Source organism: Macaca mulatta, chromosome 16, assembly GCF_049350105.2.
Source record: "Macaca mulatta isolate MMU2019108-1 chromosome 16, T2T-MMU8v2.0, whole genome shotgun sequence".
Taxonomy (NCBI): Eukaryota; Metazoa; Chordata; class Mammalia; order Primates; family Cercopithecidae; genus Macaca; species Macaca mulatta.
In genome coordinates, this window is record NC_133421.1 from 70217320 (window position 1) to 70233327 (window position 16008).

The window sequence follows — 16008 nt, forward strand, 5'->3', positions numbered from 1 at the left end:
AGTTTATGAGTAGGAGCAAAGTAAGGCTCAGATGGGGACAAGAGGAGGTGAGGATGGTGTATGGTAGAAAGAATATGGGGTTTGGAGGCAAAAGGCCTGGATCCACTTGTTAGCAATGTAGCCTTTGGTAAGTCACTTAACCATTTTGTGTCTCAATTCCCCTATCTGTAAAAAGAGAAGAGGGGTGTCCAGCTTGTGAGATTCAAGAGAGGAAACAGATGAGAAATCCCTTGATAAACTGGAGCCTGCTGCTGCATGCGGACGTGTCTGTCATTACTCAGAGCCAGCTGGTCTCCGGGCCCAGGAACACTGGGTAGAAGGAGCATGTTAGGACAGGGATGCTAGTGGAAATGTAGGCCCCTGCAAGCTGGACTGCCTTCCGCCCTGGGGAGCCAGGTAAGGCAATGTGGACCCCAGCAGGGCTGAAGAACTGGGGCAGGGCAGGCCTGAGCCAGGAGACAGGCACACTCTGTTGTGCTTGGCTCAGAAAGACGCCTCCTCTCCCCTCAGACCGCCAGGAGGATCCTGATGGGTGAGGCCTCCCAAAGCATGTTGGGAAGGCACTGTGGCCAGAAATGGGACACAGGGTTCATGTGTAAATGACCCAAACCACTGCATGGCTGTGCTTCTCATTTCTCCTGTTAGACTGTAGGTCCCTGAAGGCCCCTGCTTGGCTTCATCCCACCCCACCCTGACCCACGCTGCTTGCCATAGCATGAGGGCTCCGGAAACGCTTATCACCTCCAGGAAGGACCCAGGCTCTGGTCTGAGTTGGTGTGTAATCCAGGATGGGTTACTTCCTTCCTCTAGGCCTCAGTTTACCCAGCATCCATAAAATGGGGCGATCCATCCCTGCCCGACCTATACCAGTGTACAGAGGAAAAATCCCATACTTTGGAGGCTGGGAGATCTGTGTTCCAATCCTGGCCCCACTGCCTGCCAGTTGCAATGAGGAGGCTTCTCATCTCACAACCTCCATTTCCTTCTCCATTACAGGGAACATGTCCAGTGTGCAAAGTTATTGCAATAAATTGAGACAAAGTCAATGCAAATAACTGGCATGTCATTTATTGGTTTATTGTCTTTCTCACCCACTAGGATGTCAGCCCCATGAGGCAGAGACTTGGTCCTGTTCCTTGCTGTACCAAGCACCCGGGATGCTGCCTGGCACTCAATAAGAGATCCTTAAATAATCGTTGGTTGAATAAATGGACATACGGGGCGCTCAATAAGTGATGGTTTCCATTGTTATTCTAAAGTGTCCTGAGACAAAAAGCATTGGAAGTTCATGGTTTTTGAGAAAGGAAAGGTTCAAAAGCAAGTAATCTCCAGGGTTGGCACAGGGCCGTCTGTCTGCCAGGGGATGAAGGGTACCAGGAAAGCTGGGCTTATCTAGACCAGGGGACAGGACTATGTGCTCTTGAGAGGCAGGCAGGAGCATCCATGAGCGATGGGGCACTCAGGGCATCCTGTCTAACAGGCTCCCTCGCCCTAGCTGCCTGTGGCCAGGAGGAAATGCAGGCCCAGTCTGCCAGTGCAGCTGACTTTTGCTAAAGTAGCCAGAAATCCAGTGGAAAGCAATGAATTTTTACAAGCAAAACACAAATGAGAGCACACAAATTTCATCTGTAGGTTGGGAGGGGCCCGGTGGTGTAGCCCAACCTTCATGGGCGATGTGGGCAGAAGGACCCCTTGGAGTGGCCTCCGTGGGGTTCCGGTCTCTCCAGCCTTCTCAGGCAGCCTCAGCCCCTGAGACATGGGACTCCACTTGGAGGAAGTGCCAACATGCCATCCAGATCCGAAAGGCCGGGATCACAGCCCGGGAAGGAACTGCTTCCCTGAGTTCTTGGACTCACAGTGGTATCCAGGCTTTGGGACTCCTGGGCTCGGAGAAGTCAGCCCACAGCGCCTGGTCTATGGAGACGTTCCGTAAATAATCACTGAACAAGTCTCTTCATTGTGACTTTGAGCACAGCTCTCCGTCTCTGGGCCTCATCTACAAAATGGCCACGGTAATGTGGCCCCACCTACCTCACAGAGATAACGGAGACATCAAGTGAGATGAGAGGGGTAAAAGTTTTTGTTTCTGAACAGCAAAGTGCTTTACAAATGCCAGGTGTGGGCATTCTAGTTGTCATTATTATTATGAGCAAGACACTTTTGCCAGAGCAGAAGAAGGGAGCCTGGACCCAGAAGAGCAGAAAATCTATAAAAACATCACAAGGAGGGTCTGGATGGAGCCCACCAGGGCTCGTCACAGAGGGGACATGTGCTCACCAGCTCTGAGACAGACCCAGTCATGGGATACAGGCTCGACCTCCTTCCCGGCCACCTGGCCTCCTGCTCAGTGGTGGACCCAGTCAGGTCAGGCTGTATCTCCCCAGAGGGTTTCTGGGAAAACACACAAACCCCACCTGTGCTGTCCATGAAATATAGCAACTATATAAATAATATAAATACTTTCTCATATATCTTAGCTACATAAATTATTCTCCTTTGCTCTAAAAACTATATATTTGAGGTAGACAAAAATACCCTGTGAGCATTTCCCTTAAAGCTGTAGAATGAGGGGTCAGTGGTCACTCTAGTCCCCAGGGGCCCCAAGAGGGCCGAGGTGGGTCTTTAGGGGTAACTGGAAAAGAAAGGGATGAGAGCAAGGAAGAAGAGAGGGAGAGAGACAGACAGAGAAGACCCCACAAGCCAAGGAGCCCTCAGAACCTGCACTGTGCCATTGACTTGGGGTGTCCATGTCAGCAGCCAGCCACTGCCTAGATGCCTTAGAGCCTGCCCTTTGCCCTCCCGTGACCCTGGCACTGCCAGTCATGAAGTCAGAATGTGGGTGGCGTGTTGGTGGATCAGGGTGCTCTGGCCCCCAAGTTGCTCCCAGGCCCCCTGTTCTGCCAGTGAGGTCCCTGCTGCCTTATGCCCAGCACCGAGCCTGGGTGGAGGCAGAGTTGGGGTCTCAGAGGAGCAAGATGCATTGGGAAGGCAGAGAAAGTCTCTCCATGCTGTGGGAAAGCGGAAGAAACAAGAGAACCAGCCCTCTCCCCGTTTTCCGTCTGCCAAGGTGTGGGCCAGGTGCTTGGGTCAGCAACGTCATTTTAACGAGAGGGGCGCAGGTCAGTTTGGCTTCTCGGCTGAGCCTCTGCAGTCGAAAATCCTTCCAGCATCCACCAGACTGCCCTGATCCACTGGAGACTGGGCAGCTCCTCCTCGCCCTTGGAGGTCTCAGGGAGTTGGCCGGGGCCCAGGGTGTGGGCCTTTGTCCTGGAGCTGGCACAGGAGAGGTTTCTGAGCATTCAGCTGATTCTGAAGTTTCCTGTGTCGGTGAAGGGTCAGCAATTCTAGGTTTAGGGAGAAAGGAAGCTGACAGAGGGGCGTGGCAGGGCCAGCAAAGTGGCCAAGGGCTTCCCGAAAGAAGTCACTTCCTCCTGGCTGGCATCGGGCCCCACTCTGGGGAAGTACAACGCCTCCAGCAAAGTGACCCCTGCAAGGTCTTCATCCTGAACCAGAGAGGCGTGTGCAACGGGAACCCCCAGTTTGGTTCAGGGGCTGTGCATCCATGTGTGCCTGTGCGGAGGTGCCAGTCTCTCCTCCTCTCACAGAGGGCCTTGGCAGGTGTTGCTGAAAATGTCCACAGGATCTGAGGAAATGATCAAAGTCACGTCTCCTCAAGTAAGAGCCAAAGTGAGGGCCGAGTGAGAGGCCATTAGGCACTGAAGGAGGCTACCCAGGAGCCAGGCTTAGCAAGGACTCAAGCACCTATAACCCCAGCCAGGGCAAAAGCCTCAATTAAATGAGCAGCCGCAAGAATAGAAATGTAACTTCAAGTCATAGCTCCTGAGCCTGCTGGTCTTCAGTATTGTGAACTCAGCTGGTGTGGCGGCATCACAGACCAGGCAGGCCCCAGCCACAGGAAGTCACCAAAGCTGTCTCAAGAGCCAGCTGAGAAACTGAGCGTGCCACGTCACTGCCAGGCACCAGGAAGCTGTCGCCCTCCTCCTCTGGGTTGGGAGTAAAGATTCCTTTGACCAGGAAGGAACACAGGGAGGGGCCGCTGTCTCCCTGTTCAACCTCAGGTCACTCACTGAGTCCCGCCTTGGTGACTGATTCTCCCACCTGCCTTACCTGCACTGGTGGTCATTTTGAGCACATCTGGGTGAGTGTGCATAACCCAGCTCTCAAGACAAGAATAAGGCCTCAGGCGAGGCATATTTGAAAAGCCAAAACAAGGACACAGGGCTCCAGGACACAGATCTCACTTGGGTTCACTCAAGCGCAGAAAGCTCTCCTTTCTCTGAATGGATGGCTTCTACTGCTTGGGCTTTCTCCCCATCTCTGGCACAGCAAAACCAGGGGAGTGGTGGAGGTGTGTGACACCTGGAGCTCACTGCACCTGAGTGGGGCCACAGGACCCAACTGGCCCATCCCAGCCAGGATCCCACCTTCACTTCCAGCTGGCACTGCCTGCCTTGGCATTCCCAGCCCAGCAGTTCACCTTCCAAGAACATGCTGGCTCCAAGCCATTCATCCCAGGAAGCAAGATGGAATAGCCCCTCTCTCCCCTCCAAAACTTCAGTCCTGGTGTGCTCTTGGTCTCCCTTATTTCCCTCCACATCTTTCTCACTCTGCCCTCCTCTCCAAGTCCTCAACAAGGTTGGAGACGCTTGGGTTCAGGGATGAGGCTTTGCTTCTCTTTGTTGAGTATCAAGGGAGGCAAAAGGCTGGCCAAGGAATGGTGGTGAGCGGCACACTTGTGTGCATTGGCACACATGCCGGTTTATGCACGTATGTGATGACTGCCTGCCCAGCAGGCCGGCTGGGCAGCTGGAAGGGTGCCACGGGAGGTCCTGGCAGTGCCAGACTGGCTTGCTGGGCAGTAGGCCTAGTGCTTGCAGGTGTACACAAGCTCCTCCTGCACACATTGCTGGCACTCCACGTAGCAGCACCACTGCACCTGGCAGTGGCAGGAGAAGGCCACCAGGCGGCTCTGGGTGTCATAGCCCCGCCCGCAGCACAGGCTGCTGCAGCTGGCCTCCCGGGAGCACACCCTACCTGCCGTGCCAGGCGAGTACTTGCTGGGTCGGCAGAAGCTGGGCGAGTCCTCCATGTAGACCAGGTCCCCAGACCTTGGGGCCAGGCCTTTGGTGGGGCTGCCCTGCCTGGAAGGGGCCCACAGCTCTAGGCGGCCCAAGGCCTCATTGGTGGCACTGGACACCTTGACAGCCGAGTCATAGCGCAGTTTCAGCACCTGGCCCGTCTCACGGAATGGGGAGAGCTGCTTCCAGCAGGTGCGCACGGCACAGGAGCCTGACACGCCGTGGCACTTACACGTCGTCCTGAGGCCACTCTTCACAGCCTGTGGGGGGAGGCAGAAAAGAGGTGTGGTCAGAGGCCTGGGCCCAGCAGCCAGAGCCTGCCCCTAGAGCACCAACCCCAGCAAGGCAGCGGCAGGAGAATGGGAAAGAGACAGAGGAAGGTTCCCATGAGGGGGAAAGAGAGAACCCAAGCTAGCCATGAGGCACCTTCGTGCAAACTATTAATAGTAAAAGACTCCCTTCCCCTTGGCAGAGACAGCCCTGTACTGTGCCAATGTGCATGCCTTGGTGACAACAGAGTGGGCCAGGTCTCAGTCCCAGCTCCTCCCCTTGGCCTGGAGTTCTTGTAGAATAGACCATTTATGCAACTGAACACAGCAGCCCCGGTTCACACCAACTGAGTGACTGAACACAGCGGCCCCGGTTCACACCAACTCAGTGATTGAACACAGCAGTCCCAGTTCACACCAACTCAGTGCTTGAACACAGTGGCCTAGGTTCACACCAACTCAGTGACTGAACACAGCAGCGCCAGTTCACACCAACTCAGTGCTTGAACACAGTGGCCCCAGTTCACACCAACTCAGTGATTAAACATAGTGGTCCTGGTTCACACCAACTCAGTGACTGAACACAGCGGCCCCATTTCACACCAACTCAGTGATTGAACACAGTGGCCCCAGTTCACACCAACTCAGTGACTGAACACAGCGGCCCCCGTTCACACCAACTCAGTGATTGAACACAGTGGCCCCAGTTCACACCAACTCAGTGACTGAACACAGCGGCCCTGGTTCACACCAACTCAGTGATTGAACACAGCAGCCCTGGTTCACACCAACTCAGTGATTGAACACAGCAGTCCTGGTTCACAACTCAGTGATGACAACTCAGAACTTAATCTCGTAAACAGCTAAAGCACTGGCGTCTCCCAGCCTCCTCCCCTCAATAGACCAAGATACTTTTCACCCTCCAGGCCTCCCACTACTGTGCACCTCAGCCCCTTCCCTTCTCTGGGCCACTTCTATCTTCCCACCCATAAAATGGAGGAGGAGCGAGGTTGCTCTAGATGGAGGTTATCAAACAATGTTGGCTTCTAGGACCTCCAGGAAGGCCCGGTCCTTAGAATGGAGACCCCTCTCCAAACATCTCCCTGCTTCACCAAGACCTAGTCCTAAGCCTGGTTCCCACTGCTGACCACTGCTCCCACCGATGACACTCATGACCCTTCCCTATTTCCGCTGTGTTCCTGGCACCCAGTCATGGCCCAGAGTAGATGCCAAGGGAATGTTGGTTGAAGACGTGAAGTTCATCCTGCCTTCATGAAGTTCATGGCTCTTCATCTGTTTTGGGGGGTGGGGTGCTGGCCTTCTTCAAGCCTTGCTCCCTGGCTCTGCACCCTGGTGGGAAGGCACTGTGGGCAGCCAGGGACATGCTCACCTTGATGCCCACGTGGGTGTTGTGGGCGTCTGCCCGTGCCCGCAGGTCCTTGTTTCCTCTCTTGGACCCCAGGAAGTTGCTCAGAAACTTGGTGCTGTACTTGAGGTTGTCACCACACACGCCCCACTGCCAGGCCTGCCGGCTCTCCAGCCCCGGAGAGTCATCACAGGTGCAGCGCTCCATGCGCCCAGCGCTGCAGGCCCGGGCCAGGGTGTGGGTTAGGGCGGCAGAGGACACCGCATACAGGAAAGCTGTCTCTTTGAAGCCTGGATCGGGCACCCAGGGGTATAGGGAGGGAGGAAAGGGGGAAGAGAGGGAAGGAGAAAGCTTAGAGGCTGCCTGCTGCCCTCTGAGGGCAGGAGGCGGTGGTGGCAGTGCCATGATGGGCAGGACAAGGGAATGTGGCTTGAAGACACAGCTCCGGGTGGGTCTCTCTGTCAACTGCCCCTTAAATTCTGACTGCAAGTTGCCATTTAAATGGAACTTCCAGGCTGGGCGCAGTGGCTCGTGCCTCTAATCCCAGCACTTTAGGAGGCCAAGGCGGGCAGATCATTTGAGGTCAGGAGTTCAAGACCAGTCTGGCCAATATGGTGAAACCCCGTCTCCACTAAAAATACAAAAATCAGCTGGGCATGGTGGCACATGCCTATACTCCCAGCTACTCAGGAGGCTGATGCAGAAGAATCACTTGAACCTGGAAGGTGGAGGCTGCAGTGAGCTGAGATTGTGCCATTGCACTCCAGCCTGGGTGACAGAGGGAGACCTTATGTCAAAAAAAATTTAAAAATTTATAAATAAATAAATAAATGGAACTTACAAATTCACTATGGAGTATGTGCCCAGATTTCCAGAGGGCGGCAGGCCAGGGGCTACGGCCTCCACCTCTCAGAACACTGAGATGCAAAGAGAAGCTACTCAGAAAACTGGTGCAGGCACAGTTGGGGCTAAACTTGCCATTTTGACTCTGAGTCAGCGTGTGACCATTTGGACCAGTCTATGTCTGAGGCCCCTGAGATAAGCCCCGGGGGCTTCCTGTGAGGCATGATGGTTCTCAAATGTCATTCTCTGCTACCCACTGTGGAATGGGCCCAATGACAGAGTGACCTTGAGTCTCCTGGCTGACTTGCCCCAGACTGACCATCCCACCCACTCTGGGACCACTGCTCTCCTCTCTGCTGGGTGTGGCCCAAAGCTGGCCTCCCACCGGCTCACTACTTCCTACCTGCCCTCCAGTGCATCTGGGTGCTGGTGACATCCCACAAGAGACACAGAGAGAGGCTATTAGCTTGGCTGCAGACCGTGGAGAGCAGCTGGCCTAGGAGGGGCATGGCTGCCCTGTACAGCATCACTGCTTTTTTTTTTTTTTTTGAGACAGAGTCTCGTTCTGTCTCCCAGGCTGGAGTACAGTGGTGCGATCTTGGCTCACTGCAACCTCCACCTCCCAGGTCAAGCAATTCTCCTGCCTCAGCCTCCCGAGTAGCTGGGATTACAGGCACCTGCCACCATGCCAGCTAATTTTTGTATTTTGGTACAGATGGGGTTTCACCATTTTGACCAGGCTGGTTACAAACTCCTGACCTTGGCCTCCCAAAGTGCTGGGATTACAGGTGTGAGTCACGGCAACCAGCCAACTGCAGTTTTTAAATGTTTGTATTTTTAGTAGAGACGGGGTTTCACCATATTGGCCAGACTGGTCTTGAACTCCTGACCTCAAGTGATCCACCCACCTCAGCCTCCCAAAGTGCTGGGATTAGAGGCACAAGCCACTGTACCCAGCCTGGAAGTTCCATTTATAATGGCAACTTGCAGTCAGAGTTTAAGGGGCAATTGACAGGGAGACCCACCCAGAGCTGTGTCCTCAAGCCACATTCCCTCGTCCTTCCCCTTCAAAAGTCCTTTCCCCTTGGCGAGGGAGTCACATGGTGATCTGTGTTCTCCCTTCCAGACTGCATGGTTCCCGAGGGCAGCTGGGGTCTTGTTCAGAATCTGGCACAGTGCCTGGCTCACTATGAGCCTCCACAGATGCTTAGTGGGTGGGTGGAGGTGGGAGGGAGGTAGAATGGGAGTGGAAGGGAAGGAGGGACTGATGGATCGATGGATGTGATGAACAAAGGGACAGATAAAGGAGTGAACAAATGCATGGCCTGGCTCGTGTCATCAGGCCTGGAACCAGCTGCCGCCCATCCTCACGTCTTCATGTGCCTTGTTTTGTGCCTGTGTGTGTGTGTGTGTGTGAGTGTGTGTGTGTGTGTGGCAGAGGGAGACAACTGGGGGACCCCCATCTCATCTGTGGGCTCCTCCAGGAATAGGCTTGTGTCTCCTTCTCTCTTGGATCTTCCTTGCTCCTCTGCTCCCCCAAACCTGAGGCTGGGCCACACCTGGCCTTCAACTGTCCCTCATTAACTCCCAGGACTCTTCTCATTTGGGACTGTGCTAGGGCAGGAAGGGCAGTGTGGCCTGGACACAGGAGCCAGGAAAAAGGAAAGGGCAACCTCTCCCAGCCTCCTCCTCCCTGAAGCCTTCTTCCCCCAGCCCTCCTCCTCCCCTGGCCCTCCTCCCCACCTCTCTTGAGCAGGCCCGTCCTGCCCTCCAGGCTACAGTTCCAGCGCTCATGCCGGAACTGGAACTGGCACTCAAGCAGGCCGAGGTGCGCAGCGTCCCGCAGGGTCTCAGCCAGGCCAGGCTCCCTCCGGCAGAGCTGCTTCTGCCGCCGGGACAGCTTCAGCAGGTCGCACTGCTTCAGGTGGGCCCCGCCCTGTGCCGGGGCCGCTGCAGTGCCCAGTCCTGGGAAGGGCGTCAGGACCTCCCGCCCGGTCAGGCTAGAGAGAGCGAGAGGAGGGAGACGGGTGAGCCTTGGGGATGGTGGTGACGGGCAAGTGAAGGGAAGGGGCCTCCTCAGGGGCTTCATTTACTGCCCTTCTGGGTGGCAGGTTGACCCCCTGGAGGTCCCGTCCCCATTTTACAGGAAACCAAGGTTCACGTAACAAGGGTTGCTGCAGGACTTTAATCCTGTTTTCCAGATTCCAGTCTCTGCTCTTCTTATCCACCCTATTTCCCAAACTGGCCCAGTTAGAAAAATCATCTGGGGTGCTTATTTAAAATATGCTTTCCCAGGATCCATGCTGGGCAATTCTGGGTCTGTTGGTTTGGAACTGGGCCTGGTAATCTGTATATTTACCACAGTCCCTGGGCAGCTTTTGTGATCTGGGAAGTCTGGGAAACGATGCACAGAGTACTGCTGACTGCCTGGCCAGGAGAGCCACATTCCTAAGAGGGGGCAGGCAGAGGGGATGTGGACATCGAGCGGACACCCAGCCAAGGTCCCCTGACATCCCTCTCTCCCTTACATTATGCTGCTGCCCAAGTAATGCCATACCAATCTAACATGTTTCCGTAATTCCCAGATAGATCTTCAACCATCCGACCACTCGGTGCCTGGAACAAATAGATGCCTGGAGAGACAAGGGGATGGAAGGAAAGAGAAGGGAAGGAAGGAAGGAAGGAAGGAAGGAAGGACTGATGGACTGATGGATGGCTAGATGAAGGTGAAGGAGCTGAATTCCCGTCAGGCCATCAATCCCAGACTTCTTGTTCTCCTGGATTGAAAGTTCATCAATTCTGGAGCCAAGCTGCCCAATTCTAAGGCTGACATTCTGGCTATGCAATCTTGACACCTTGGTTTTTTCCCTTCTGGAAACTGGGCAGCATAATCTTCTCTACCTCCTAGGGTTGCTGGGAGGATTATATGACATGGACTAAGCACAGTGCCTGGGACATGCAGGCCTACCTTCCTACTAGCTGGAGCTTCCCAAACTTCTCTCATTTTGCAAGATGCTTTCCTCTCTAGCCAAGCAGAGTCTCCCCTTTGTCCAGATGAGGAAACGAAGGATTTATGAGGAGGCAGTAACTGGCCTGGTCATACAACAGATCAGGAGCAGGGTGGGAATTCGAATTAGAGTTCACCTTCCCTCTTCCCAGAAGCTCTCTGTGAGATGGTTCAAAATGTTTGCTGTCCTATACCCTGGCGCCCCCAGTGTGGGTGGAATATACATCATTCCAGGACCCAGCCCCAAAGAAGTAACCCCGTTCTGGGACATCCTGGCCTCATAGCCAGTAAAAGATCAAAGGTGGGCTGGGTACAGTGGCTCGCGTCTGTAATCCCACACTTTGGGAGGCCGAGCAGGTGGATCGCTTGAGTCCGGGAGTTTGAGAGCAGCCTGGGCGACAGCAAAACCCTGTCTCTACTAAAAATAGAAAAATAAGGTGGGCATGGTGGCACAAGCCTGTAGTCTCAGCTACTTGGGAGGCTGAGGTGGAAGGATAGCTTGATCCTGGGAGGTGGAGGCTGCAGTGAGCTGAGATCGCATCACTGCACTCCAGCCTGGGCAACAGAGCAAGACCCTATCTCAAAAAAGAAAAAAAAAAAAAAAAAAGCAAAGGTGGAAGCAGGCAATGGCTCTTAGAGCTCCTGCTTGGATGTGGCACTTGCCACTGTTGCTTATGTGCCACTGGCCAAGGTAAGTCCTGTGGTCAAGCCAGGAGTGGTCAGAGAAGCCCACGTTCCTCTGAGCCAAGGTCACAGCTCTCCTGTTTGGAGCCACCTGCCTTAATCAGGATGTCTGAATGGATGCCACACCCTCTCTGTATGCCCCAGAAGTTAGAAGCCTCACTGGAGGGTATGTGGCCTGGCCAGGCCCCAGGTGCCCTCAGAAATCACCCGTAGATTCCACACCCATCAGGTGCAGTCAGCCCACCATGGAGCATATCTCCGAAACCTCCGAGCAGAGACAGATGCTATCGGGCTCCCCCTGGCCAGCCTGGCCCTGGGCTCCTCTCCCAGACAGGGTGAGGGCAGGGACCCGTTAATCATTAATCTGGGGGCAAATGGGTAATTTTCCAGTCCACCAGGTCTACACCCAAACCCCTCCCTGCAGCCTGGCAGGAAACCCTCAGAGTTTGACCCTTGGCAGGTCCAGAGCAGAACTAGATGTCAACTCCAGCTGAGGAGGCCACGCCTTGACTGGCTTCCAGTGTGGAGGGCAGCTTGGGGGCTGCAGCTACCTTGCCCTCAAATGTCCTCCTCCTCACACTGAGGGCTGGTGTGAGCAGCGACTTTTGCTCACACAATTCCTGTGTTTCAGAAACTGGACCTCTCTGGTAGCAGCTGATTGACAGAGGGGGGAGCGAGCAGGGAGTAATGGAAATTTTGGCCAATGAAGCTGCATATCCTTCAAGACCTGCCTCATATGCCATTTTAAGAATAATAGCCAGCCGGGCGCGGTGGCTCAAGCCTGTAATCCCAGAACTTTGGGAGGCCGAGGCGGGCGGATCACGAGGTCAGGAGATCGAGACCATCCTGGCTAACACGGTGAAACCCTGTCTCTACTAAAAAATACAAAAAACTAGCCGGGCGAGGTGGCGGGCACCTGTAGTCCCAGCTACTCGGGAGGCTGAGGCAGGAGAATGGCATAAACCCGGGAGGCGGAGCTTGCAGTGAGCTGAGATCCGGCCACTGCACTCCAGCCTGGGCGACAGAGCGAGACTCCGTCTAAAAAAAAAAAAAAAAGAATAATAGCTATGATTATTACATCATTATAGCTACATTATATGTCATATGATATGACATGATATATAACATGATTATTATTTTTTGAGACAGTCTTGCTGTGTGGTCCAGACTGGAGTGCAGTGGCGTGATCTCAGCTCACTGTAACCTCTACTTCCTGGGTTCAAGCAATTCTCCTTCCTCAGCCTCCCAAGTAGCTGGGACTACAGGTGTGCGCCACCATGCCAGGCTAATTTTCATATTTTTAGTAGAGACGGGGTTTCACCATGTTAGCCAGGCTGGTTTTGAACTCCTGACTTCAAGTGACCCACCCGCCTCAGCCTCCGAGAGTGCTGGAATTACAGGTGTGAGCCACTGCACCCTGCCCAAGCTATGTTCTTGTCTGGGACTCCCCTAAAGTGTGGGGTGAAGGGTCAGAGTTGGTTTGTCTAACTAAAGGCATCATCCTTGATTCTGACCTCTGACATCTGAGGAGTGCCAGAATTCCCTAGGCTGCACTTGGGAGCCAGACCCAGCAAACCCCTCTACTCATTCAACAGGCATCTGGTTTTTGTTGGTTGGTTTGTTTGTTTTTGTTTTTGGTGTTTCTGGCATGGAGTGGGTGGAGGCCAGGGATGCTGCCCAGCACCCTGCAGTTTCCAGAACGGCCTCACCCCACCACGATGTCCACAATGCCCAGGGGAAGAGACCCTGGAGGGGGCAGTGGGTCTCAAACAGTGCCCAGCTCTGCATGGCCAGCGTTGTTGGGAGCTCGGTGGAATGCAAATCCCCAGGCCCCACCCTAGAGGCATCTGTTTTTTAAATTTCATCTAATGGACCCTGAGATTGATGGCTCAGAGAGTCCAGTATCAAGTCGGTTAATTTTATTAGTGGTAATGACACTTAGTAGCGATTAATGACCAGGAAAGGCAGCCAACCGCACAGAGGCCTCAGGCCACATTGGGCCCTGGTCTGCCCAGGGCTGCTCTCAAAGAAGGCTCCCTGGCACGGCCTTGGGAACCCCACGGGGCCCATGAAGACAGCCCGGGAGGCCCAAAGACCCAGTTCCCCTCTGTTTGTTTTCTGTGTTGCTGTTTGAGATCATATTTCCTTTGAAGAAATAGTACCATGGCATCACATGTAGAAAATGACCATCTATTTTCCTAAACAGTGAATTATCCTACACCTGCTCAGCCCATGGCTTCTGCTGGGAAGGTATCTTCCTAGACCCCATAATAATTCTGGCTGTGGCAGGCTCCAGCCTGCTCAGAGGTCAGCAGGCACCATGTCATCCCCTGGAAGAAGTCATACTCTTTGGCATCCCAGGCCTGCAGACACCGCTCACTGGGTCCTTCTGTGACATCTCAATTACCCACAGTTAGCTGAGTGCCGAGGGGGTAAGATGGACAACTGGAGAAATTTGAGTGGGCTTCCTTAGTCTTATGAACCCAGAAAAAAAAAAGTGTTTATTTTGGTGTTTTGTTTTGTTTTGTTTTTTATGGAGTCTCAGTCTGTCACCCAGGCTGGAGTGCAGTGGCCATATCTTGGCTCACTGCAACCTCTGCCTCCCGGGTTCAAGCGATTCTCCTGCCTCAGCCTCCCAAGTAGCTGGGATTACAGACGTGCACCACCAGGCCCAGCTAGTTTTTTCGTGTGTTTTTAGTAGAGATGGGATTTCGCCATGTTGGCTAGGTTGGTCTCAAACTTCTGACCTCATGTGATCCACCCACCTCAGCCTCCCAAAGTGCTGGGATTACAGGCATGAGCCACCACACCCAGCCAAATACGGGGGTCTTAATGAAGACGCTGCCTTGTGGCCAGTCAGATGCTATCAGATGAAACAAGTAACCAGGGTTCTGAACTAAAGGGCAGAGGAACGGTTATTTGCCAACCTGCTAATTGCTCTTCTGGGCTGGGGGCTACTGCCTGGCTCAGCTGCTCCTGAGCCTCCTGGGGCTACCACTCTTATCAGGCTGCACCTGCTCTGGCCCAGCTACCTCCACTATTCCTGTCTGTCTCAGGCTCCCCCAGGCTGACTTCCAGCCTCTCTTTTCCTATTAAGAAAGCTATGACCCCAAGTGAACAGCGGCCCCCTCCCCTCGCTGCCCCCAGTCTGTGTCCCTCTGCTCTCTGCACCCTCACCCCATGGTCCTTGGTGGTCAGGTTGATCATAAGACCAGAGCCCCCACCTCCACACATACAATGACTTCTGGCTTGGACCCCAGGGTACCCCCAACCACTTGACAGACCAGCCTGTCTTTCTCTAGAGTGGGAGAAGTCAAGGGTGCCCCTCAGGGCTTCATCTCACACACACTCCCACCCTCAGATCTCTTCCAACCCTCCTGAAACCTCCTGCCGCACCTCCTTTCACACTCCCCAGCACACACCCCACCCACGATTGTGGCTAAAGCTGCCCTACGGGGGTGACCTTGAAGGAAGCAGAAGATGGCTCTCGCAGGTTTGGGGGAAAGCCTCCCAGGAGACTGCTCTGTCCACCATCAGCAGGACCCCAGGGACCTCACCCTTCAATAATCACCCACCCCCAGCCTAGAGAGTGGGGCCCAAGGATCTCGTGCCTCAAGGCAGTTCTGGCCTGGGTAGTCTGGTACCAGGTCCAACTCACTCAGAGGTGACCTCAGGGTTGCCGCCTCACCAACTGAGCTCATTCCATCAAACAAATACATCTTAACTCATGGGAGGGCATGGCTGGAGCCAGACTGCCTGGGTTCAAATCCCACCTCTACCTCTTCCTAGTTGTGCTACCTTGGGCAAGGTGCTTTACCTCTCTGTGCTCTAAGAGCAGTGCCTGACATACAGTAAGCTCCAGATAAGTATTTGTCATTATTGAGCACCTACCATGTACAGGTACAACTGGGACACAGTCCTGCCCTCAAGAAGATCACCGTCTGGAGGGAAGTTGGTTGGATTCAGGAGTCCTCCAAAGTCTCTCAAGGCCCCAAGAAGGGGAAGGAAGAGAAATCTTTGAAATGGCCTGGCTCCTTGAGGAAACACCAGTAGCTGCTCAGGGACCCAGATCAGAACTCCTGGCACCATGCGGGTGAGAACTTGATCCTGACCTGTCCCATCCTGCCTGTAGGAGGCCTGGGGGTGAGGACGAGGCACGGGGAAGCTCTCAGGGAGCACTCCAGGCTGTGTGGGGAAGACCTGGTGGGTGGAGAGCTTGGCTTATCACCTGAGAGTGCTCCAGGCCCTGTTCTTCCACCTACTCCCATCCTAGTTTCTGCTTGAGAGGGTCTGATGCCTTTGGCAGAGGCTATCCCCAGGATGTGGTGGGTGGGTGGCACAGGACAAGGCAGGTGGTTTCCAGGGCACCGGGTAATGCCAGTGTGTTTGGACTCTTAGCTGGAGGGTCCAGGAGTGGTGCATTACACCAGGGCCATGCCAACTGCAGGCAGCTGCCTGGGAACCAGGAAAACCTGTGCTGCCCGGGGTGCTGGCCTCCACCCTGAAAAACCCCATCAGATGCTCCTGATAACAGGCTTCCGCTGCAGGGCCATTTGCATGGTGAGTGCGCCCTTTGTGCTTTCATCTCAGACGTCTCAATCTACGTCTCCTGGCCCTCACTGATCCCCCTACACACACAAATACACACACACACACTTGCTCTCACACACATTCACACTCATACATACACACACCTACACTCACACATACACACACACATTCTCACACACATACACAGTC

The 16008-nt window shown here is 54.3% G+C and overlaps 1 protein-coding gene across 3 annotated transcripts in view; it reads right to left on the reverse strand.

The window, feature by feature from the left end:
• The window catches only part of WNT9B (Wnt family member 9B), a 37889-nt gene that overhangs the window by 5157 nt on the left and 16724 nt on the right, over positions 1-16008 (reverse strand). The window contains exons 2-4 of one of the 3 annotated variants that reach the window (XM_077972174.1): positions 9321-9577; positions 6759-7024; positions 5056-5359 (exon numbers count right to left, since the gene is read on the reverse strand). In XM_077972174.1, the coding sequence (XP_077828300.1) occupies positions 5056-5359; positions 6759-7024; positions 9321-9577 (827 nt within the window). Of the gene's footprint in view, positions 1-1046; positions 5360-6758; positions 7025-9320; positions 9808-16008 lie in introns of those variants that run through there. The other 2 variants (XM_077972176.1, XM_015119964.3) reach the window with 2 other exon arrangements.